The following is an 8,389-nucleotide window of genomic DNA, read 5'->3' on the forward strand; positions in this document are numbered from 1 at the left end:
GAGAAAGTTGGGCTGCCGCCCCAGGCTCCTAAACTTTGTTTCAAATCCGGCTTTCTTTGGTTAAAAATGCAGAGTTTGACTTCCTATTCCCAAACAATCAGATTCCACAGGTCTGCAAGATCCAGGAATCTGTATTTTTAACAAGCAGCACCTGCAGGTCCCCTTGCCCCAGCCAGGTGACCAGAGCAGATGATGTGAGGACACACTTGGAGAAACCCTGGGCTGGATCTGGGTCCCTGATGGCTGACCAGCTCACTACTGCACTCATGAAGTCCTGGGTTCTGTCACTGGGCCTTTCAGGGAAAGCTGTTAATTATGCAATGAAACCAAGAGCCGAAGTCAAGTCTCCCGAGTGTGTGGGGCTCCCCGGCCCTCCTACCCTTCCTTGTTTCCTGTTCTCCCAATGCCTTGGGGCCTCCTGCCTCTAGAACTGTCACACAGTGAAGAGCTGTGGCTATGGCGGGAACCCCGGCTTCCCATCCTCTTCCGAACTGGCATGGGGATTTTGGGGATTGGATTAGAATATGCAGGGTCTGAGCGCAGACGGCTCTGACAGACATGAAGACCCTCAGTGAATGAGAAGACAGGTTCTGCCATCTAACCAGGCCCAACCCTGCTTAGCTTCCGAGATCAGACGAGATCGGGCGTGTTCAGGGTGGTACGGCCATAGACAGAAGACAGGCTCTGAGTGAGGGGACTGGCCCAGCAAAGCCTGCCTTCCAACAATGCCGTCATCCCCAGCAGGGCGTGCTTGGAACGTAATGGCTCTAGCTACAAATTCTATTAACTCTAATAGTTGTTCTGTGGTGAATGGATAATGCATTTAGCAGAAATAGACCCAATCAATTTATATGAAACACATAAAACTTTCGCATTGGAATTGGCATCTGTTCTTGAAGCGCAGGAGCGGGTGTGGAAATGGACAGTCTGTCGCCCTTCCTTCGGGGTGCTTTAGCAGGGCCATAGGTTAATGAGAGAGCTGTCCAAATAGAGCTCCGGTCCCCTCATGCCACGTCCCTTCATTCCTCAGAGCTGGGGATGGGGAGGGACCTGCACATTGTCTACTCTAAACCTGGACTTTTAAAATACTAGTTTTTCCGCGCTTGTCTGTGTTCGTGGGCTCTGTCACCTGCATGTTTGCCGACATGCCCAGGTGTCGGACAAGGGGATGGAAGGTGTGCAGAGCTGGGGACACTCCAGGACCACAGCTTGCGAGTGCAGGCCAGCTAGGGCCACGCACAGGGGCTCTGACTTCTGGTCCAGTGCTTTTTCGTGATCCTACACATTACTAATTGTCCTCCCCTCACCTCTGACAAGAGATGTGTACTCAGAAAATGGTAAACCAAATGACACCAACCAACTCGGAGACAAGACTGTGGTTTGATGCCAAGGCTCCACGAGTTGTGAATACTTGTGGGTGGGGCCCAAGGTTTGGGCTTGTTCTCAAATAAACTGAGCAGGTTTCCTTCTACCTTTCCTACTCAAAAGAGAAGTTTCAGAAGGAGAGAGAAAATGACCCCCATTGGGCCTTGGGGGTCCTGCCTGTCCTTATCTGGGCTTTCAGGGAAGGAGAGGGTGGCAGAGCCTGCTTGCACCGCTTCACCCCTGATGTTCATTACCGCCAGGGGTGGGGTAGGGAGTAGGGCTCTGTAGCTCTGTGATTGCATTATCCCAACCATTTGGTTAGCGTAATTGTATGTGCAAAGCTGACAAATGTAATTTTCTCAGACTTAATACTTGCCCCATTTTCTCTCACAGTTTCTTCATCTGATTAGCTCAAGTGACGCAGACATCCAAGAATGCTTTGTGAAGCACCTAGATGGGCTCTTCCCTGCCTGGCTAGATGCTCAGCTCTGCTCCCTGGGCTGAGGGGGTGGGGTGGGGTGGGCGGGTGGTGAGGGAACCCTCAGACCCCTAGATCCAGGGGATCAGGCCCTAGTTAGAGGGGAGGGCTGGCTTGGGGGAAGTGAGGAGCATTTAGGAAAATTTGGAAGCTTTGTGTGCGATTGTCTTCTGAAAACCCAACGTGGCCTTTGAGCTTCTAGGAGATGCTCCGTAACACCTGCCAGCAGGGGAGCCGAAATGCCACCAGCCGCTCTTGCTCCAGCCCAGCAGAAACAGACAGCGGTGAACTTTGGGAAGAGAATCTTATTATCTTGTCTCCTCTGACAATTGATTTGTTTACTGGTCATGCAGGGGCTTTCGTCTGGGATGCACGCCCTGCTTCTTTTCTTATGTTTGGTGTTATCTCTGACTGCAGACTTGGGTACCCTGAAGAAGCTTAGTTGGTTGAAAGAATGTAGACTTCGGGGCCGCATCTGGGTCCCCTTCCTTACCAGCTGTGGGACTCTTACATTATTTTAGATCGTCTTCCTCATCCCTGCCATGGAAGCAACAGCTGTCCCTGGGCCAGAGTGAGGACTAGATGAGTTTACATGTGAACCGCCTTGGCCCAGGGCCAGGCATGCTCACCGACTGTCCCTTTTCTCTCCTTCCCACTCCTCCCCTTTGCTTCCCTCCTGGGCCCAGCCCTCCTTCTCTCTCCAGGGGTCCTCTCCTAAGCAGGAGCTCTGAGTTTGGGTTAAGCTTCATATTACAGGCTGTGACCTGCAGTTTCACAGGCCACTTGGCTCTCCTGGACCGGAAGCTCCAGAACAGCAAGTCCTGGCTCACCTCGTGTCTGCTGTAGCCACGAACACTGCCAGGCCAATGTTTGCTGGGTGCGGCCCCGACCTTGGCCTCTCCATGAGCCCGCTGGACCTCTCTTCCTCCAGCACCCCTACCCCTCCAGGTCCAACCCTCCCCTCCCCGCCATGGCACTCTCTCTCTGCAGGCACGTTGCTCGGCCTTAATCACTTGTCTACTTGTACTTGGCTTTTCTAAACTGTGAGTCCTTTGGGCTCCTGACCTGGGTCTCGTCCTGCTCCGCACGGCACCTCTGAGCACTGAACCGCCCTCAGAGGAAGGGCGCAAGAGCTGTGGGTGGGTCTGGAGAGGGGATCTTGACATGGGCCCAGGGGGAGATCTGCTCTCCCTGACCATGAGGCTGAGTCCTGGACAGACGCTGATTCGGACGCTCGGTGGAGATTGTCTTGTGAGTGGTGAGGAAGGAGGTCCTGTTCCCTTCCTCCCCAATAAATCTACCTGATGAAGAGACCCTCCCGCCGCCCCCCCGCCGCCAGCGCACACGGATGGGACTGGGAGGTCTGTCAGGCTGGAGGAGAGCTGCATCCCCTACGGAAATGCGGCAGGGAAGGGGCGGCGGGAGCCTGCCTCAGCTTCTCCCTCGCCCGAGCGGCTCCCAGTGCGGCCGTGGGTTCCTGGGAGAGCGCTGGCTCTGTTCGGTTTTCTGAAGCCTTCCTAAGGAGCTCACTAAGGCTTATGGGGGATGCGTCTGCCTCCGCATCCTCTTCCCTTGGAGGCGGGCTCACTCTGGAAGGGGTTCTGGAGAAAGAACACCGGCCCAGAGCCACTTGCCCGTCGCTCCCGCTCTGAGTCTGGGGCCACGCAACAGAGGAAGCTTGTGTTCCCGGCACTGTCATCTCCAGCCTCTCAGGCAGCCACTCACTTCCCGTTTTGTCTGGAGGCGGTGAGGAGCATCACCGCTTTTGAGCCGCCACGTGATCTCATTAATCTGAGTGGCCATCAGGCAGGCCCTTATCGATTAGCCTTTCAGGGACAGTGGGAGTTATATGGCAATAAACCCAGGAGTCGGGCAGGGCGGATGGCTGTTTCCTAAATGCTGGCTGCAGGGGAGCTGGCTGCCGACATCTGAGAACCGAGTTCAAGCATTAAGTGCCCACCAGTCAATCAATAAGTGTTTCTGGAGCCCCTGCTATGTAATCAGTGCTGGCGGTTGGGTAGGGTGGGGGCTTGCTGCGATGTGTGCTTAGCATGTCCTGAATGTATCACCGGGCGCAGTGGTCGACCCAGGGCCAGGAAGGAATGGAGGTAACTCGGTGGGGTAGGGGCGGGGAGGGCTGCTGAACAATAAGCAGCGGGCTGCTGCCCTCGCGTTAGACGTGTTCATGAGCCGTGAACCATGAGGCAGGGTGGGGAGAGATTGCAGCTTAGACACTAAGTTCCGCTTTGCGTGGAACATGTAAAGGTATTTTGAGGTTCTAGTTAAAGGTAAAGAGAGGTGATGGGAAAAACAATGAACTCTTTCCCCTGGTTTGGCAGCTATTGGACCAGCGGGGGAACCTGGAATGGGTAGTGAGTCTGGGGACAGCTTTCCAGGGGAGAGAAAGGAAAGTTCTTCAAAACCAAAGCGAAGCTAACATTTAGTTAGTATGTTAGGAATCAATGAACTTAGTGTGAAGGTATAAGCCTCTATTTTTGGGGGGTACTTTGCATTTAACTAGGATCTCATATTTAGAAGTAGAAATTAGAGATTTATCATTTATCTATTGTTATTCTAATACAGAATTCTCTTTTATAGGAAAAAAAGTGGGGGTGGATCATGTGCTGTACACCTGCTTCTCCTGGTTACACATGTTGGAAGAAGCTTCACATACCCAGGCACCGGTGGCCATCTGGGGGAACCCCTTGACTGCTGGTGTTGGGCCCAGTGGGCTTCACCGGGTTTTCTGGGGCTAGCCTCAGAGATCTCAGAACTGCTGAGGAACATCGTACTGAGTTTGGAGACTGATTCCTAGAGATTTCCTCCTGAAACAAAGAGTAACAGAGAAGTCGCACCCATGGTGGAGGGCCAAAGGCTGGAGAGGCCTGTGTTTGAAGCAGTGGAGCCTCCACGAGAAGCCCTCAGCTTGGCGGCTGCTGAATCAAGCAGCTTTGTGGGGAGATAAGCTTTGGAGAAATGTGTTGAACTCGAAGCTTTGGGGGCTTTACCCACGATGGGCTAGCCTGTCTTTGTGCAACAGATGACCTTGACTTTGGGCCCAACCCTCTTTATGAGGAGAACAACTCTGACAGAACGTTTGCTTTGTTCAGTAAATGGGGAGCGGTTTCCAGGGACCGAGTTGCGGAGAGGATACCAGCGTGGTTGTCCTGTTTGTGTCGGGGCCTGGGTGTCCCCAGGCATGGAGGAGAGATGCGACCTTGCACAACCTTCAGAAGCCCTGTTTGCCCAGGTAGTAAGAGAACCAAATGGCTTCCTCTTGGGGCCCCACGGCCAGGGTATAGATGGGGTTCCTTCCAAAGACTGACGATTTTATTCTTTAAAAACAGCTACCCACCCCAATCATGGCACATGTCTTTCTTCTGCCTTTTGCAACAAAAAATTACTCTGCTCAAATTTGTAATTTGAACCCTTACCTGTAGGGTCAAAGATGGGGGTCTCCCTTGGTGTATTTTCCCAGAGTTTCACCTCCTTGTTTGGGCTTCTCTCAAACAGATTTCTCGATTTGGGTGCTGTGTTCTGTGGCATCTTGTCCTCCCCACTGACTAGAATAGAGAAGACCCCATGGGCTGAGTTAAGTGGGGCTCAGCTTCAGGGAGAGAGATGAGTGTGCCCCGGGGAAGGTAGAAGGGAAAGTGGGCTTAGGTTATGGAGGGACAGTGAGGCCTGGGGTAGTCTGGGTTGAGAACGAGTGCCAGGGACAGGGGGAAACTCACTGGTGAGGTAGCAGTCCAGGCTGATGGAGATATTGTCAAAAGCCACGGTGGCTCTGGATCCTTGTCCCCACCACGCGACAATCTGCAGCCAGAACCTGTACGTGTGTTAAGAGGAGTGTGTGTGAGGAACAGCCTGGGTCGGTCATGTCTTAGGATTCAGCATCCAGCCAATGGTGCTGATGCCCTGCTTGTGACCAGTTTTTATCAGCTGTAGCTAATCTCAGAGCACTGCAAGAGCGAGGCGGTCAGCATCTCCCCCTGCTTCTCCAGCACAGAGTACCGCCCTTTCTGAGGGGCTGTTCCACATGTTAATCCAATTTGGAGTTTGGGGCTTGGGTCCAGGACTCATGGGAACTCTGAGGAGACCTCTTTCCCTTCTTGGGTGTGCAGGGTGGGTGGAAATGGGTAGGCTTGATATTCAGCTGATGCTCCCAGTTAGAGTTGAAATCATTATTAAAATATTAAAATGCTTCTGCACCAACTGATAAAGAGCCACTGTTCCCTGAGAGCCCCTTGTTTGTTGGCTGAGGCCGCCCGGATCCTTCTTTGGTGCCCCCCGAATTTCCCCCATTATCCAGCAATCAAAAGGTTAATCCCTCACACAGGGATTAAGGATTCCTGGTGATCACTGTCAGTTCTGACTGGGGTTGGTCTGTGCAGTGCCCAACTGGTTGTTAAATATTATTTGACTCTGATCCCTGGGGGTGTTGGTGGCCAACACAGAGTGGCCGTAAGTATTCACAGTGAGCCCACTGAGATATCGCTGTTTTTCACCTCTGCCATAGCTTCGCAGGGTTAGGTTCTTGGACTGTGGCCAGAGAAGGCTTTCAAGTGGGACAAACAGAAAACACCTCTGGTTCGTTTGGCTCCCGGGGCGTCATCCTCCTGGAAGGAATAAACCAGCCCTTTCCTGCTGCAGAGTAAGAGTTTCCTGAGAACTTTAAGAACCGTTCCCACCTTTCAGAAAGTCGATCTAGAATGATCTGCAGAAGAGTGAGCAGTCTCTGGTGAGGATGTTGAAACAACAAGAGAGGGAGTCCAAGCCCTCACGTGGCGACTGCATGGCCATACGATGAAATGCTACTCTCCGATATCAAAGAGTAGACCAGGATACATGCGCTAAAATGGACGGACCTCACAGGCATCACGCTAAGTTAAAGAAGCCCGGCAACAGATTAAAGACCTCATGATTCCATTCACACAAATGACTCCATTTATACGAAACGTCTGGAATGGGCAAAGCTACAGAGACAGAAAGCAGATTAGTGGCTGCCAGGGGCGGGGAGTGGGAACAGTATCGACGGCGAACCAGCATCGGGGTTCTCCTGGGTGATGGAACGACTCCGAAATTGGATGGTAACGCTCTTTGCACACCTCTGTACATTTGCTAAAAGTTGCTGGCCTGTATACCTAAATTAGGTGAATTTTATGGTATGTAAATTCTAGCTCAACAAAGCTGTCAGGAAAAAGGAGCGAGAGAGATCCTGGAAAATCGAGCGTCGGCAGCTAGGGGTGGCAAGCGCAGAAAACCGGAGCGGTGTCGGGAGCGGGAGACCGGCCGTGTGGTGGCAGGATACAGAACATGGACAGAAGGAGGGGAGGCCTATAGGAGAGAAACCCGCGGGAGAAAGAATGTTCGCTCACGATTTGCAGTGAGGTCAACACAGCTTTACGGTCAATGGGCGAAGTGCCAGCCCCCGTTAGGCCTGAGAGCAGATGAGCTCGGAGTAGCACATAGATGGGTTGGATGCTGGCTTGGTTATTCCCGGCCAGAGAACAATTACTGCCTCCTGTGGTGGAAAGACTTGAAGTCAAAAGCAAATTTTTATCTAAATAGTATGTTCGTGATTGATTATTCTTAACTGAACTACGTAGTGAACCTGTCTGTGCCTTCAGCCACCTTGTGAAATCTGGTCATTCACAAATAATCCTTCTATTTTGCAAGTCACAATTAGAGGGCCCAAATCTGGTTCAATTTTAAAGAGAAAATGCCTGAATCTGTTCTACCCATGGCTAAGCCCACTGGTACCCTTCTGGCCACATTCCTCGTGATGGGCTCTGTGTGCCCCCCATCCTTAGTCAGAACAGACCAGCAAGGGCGGCTGGTGGTTGGTTGGGCAGGGATAGAAAAGTGTCCAGTGGGAAACCCCCAAATCCCATTCTGGGACCGCTGGGCACGCGGGATGAGTGTGCACGAGGGATGGGCAGCACCAGAAACCACCTGCCCTGTCCAGCCCACTCTTGGCACTTGGGCATACACCCCTGAGAGGCATCTTTCATTCTGACCTTGATAATCACCTATCAAACAAGTTTTCATTTCACACACACCTATCTTGTGTTGGGCCGTATTTAAGTTCTGTGGGGAATCCTAAGAGAAATCAGACAGGAACACTGTATTCAAGTCGCTTACTGTCCAGTGGAGAGACGAAGGGCGTATTCATCAGTGTAGAATAAGGTAGAAGGAGAGAAATGCCACGCGAGAGATGAGAGCTCAGAGGAAGGAGAAAGTCCAGGCTGGGGAGATGGGGAGCACTTCATGGGAGCGGTGGCATTAACGTTGGTGTTGAAGAGAAGAAAGGACTCACAGATATCGATGTGGGGGGTGGGGGGAGCAGTGAGGAGACGGCATCTCCAGAAGAGGAACTGGAGTGAGGGATGTGTCAGGGCAGGACAGGGCGCCCCCGGCTTGAGTGTGAGGGCTGTGGAAGGCGGTAAAACTGGTGAGAGGCACCTGTATCTCACACGCCTCCACTCACTGGGTTTCTCCTAGTCTTGGCAAGGTCACAGCTCCAGTTTCCCGAGATCTCCGTGG

General features: G+C 52.5%; 1 protein-coding gene across 1 annotated transcript in view; it reads right to left on the bottom strand.

Annotated features, from left to right (window-relative positions):
• The window catches only part of ALK (ALK receptor tyrosine kinase), a 653,478-nt gene that overhangs the window by 67,090 nt on the left and 577,999 nt on the right, over positions 1–8,389 (bottom strand). Inside the window, exons 11-12 of the mRNA XM_011370765.2 lie at positions 5,578–5,672; positions 5,278–5,406 (exon numbers count right to left, since the gene is read on the bottom strand). Of these exons, the coding sequence (XP_011369067.1) occupies positions 5,278–5,406; positions 5,578–5,672 (224 nt within the window). The remainder of the gene's footprint in view (positions 1–5,277; positions 5,407–5,577; positions 5,673–8,389) is intronic.

The sequence above is a fragment of the Pteropus vampyrus genome, unplaced genomic scaffold (assembly GCF_000151845.1).
Source record: "Pteropus vampyrus isolate Shadow unplaced genomic scaffold, Pvam_2.0 Scaffold173, whole genome shotgun sequence".
Taxonomy (NCBI): Eukaryota; Metazoa; Chordata; class Mammalia; order Chiroptera; family Pteropodidae; genus Pteropus; species Pteropus vampyrus.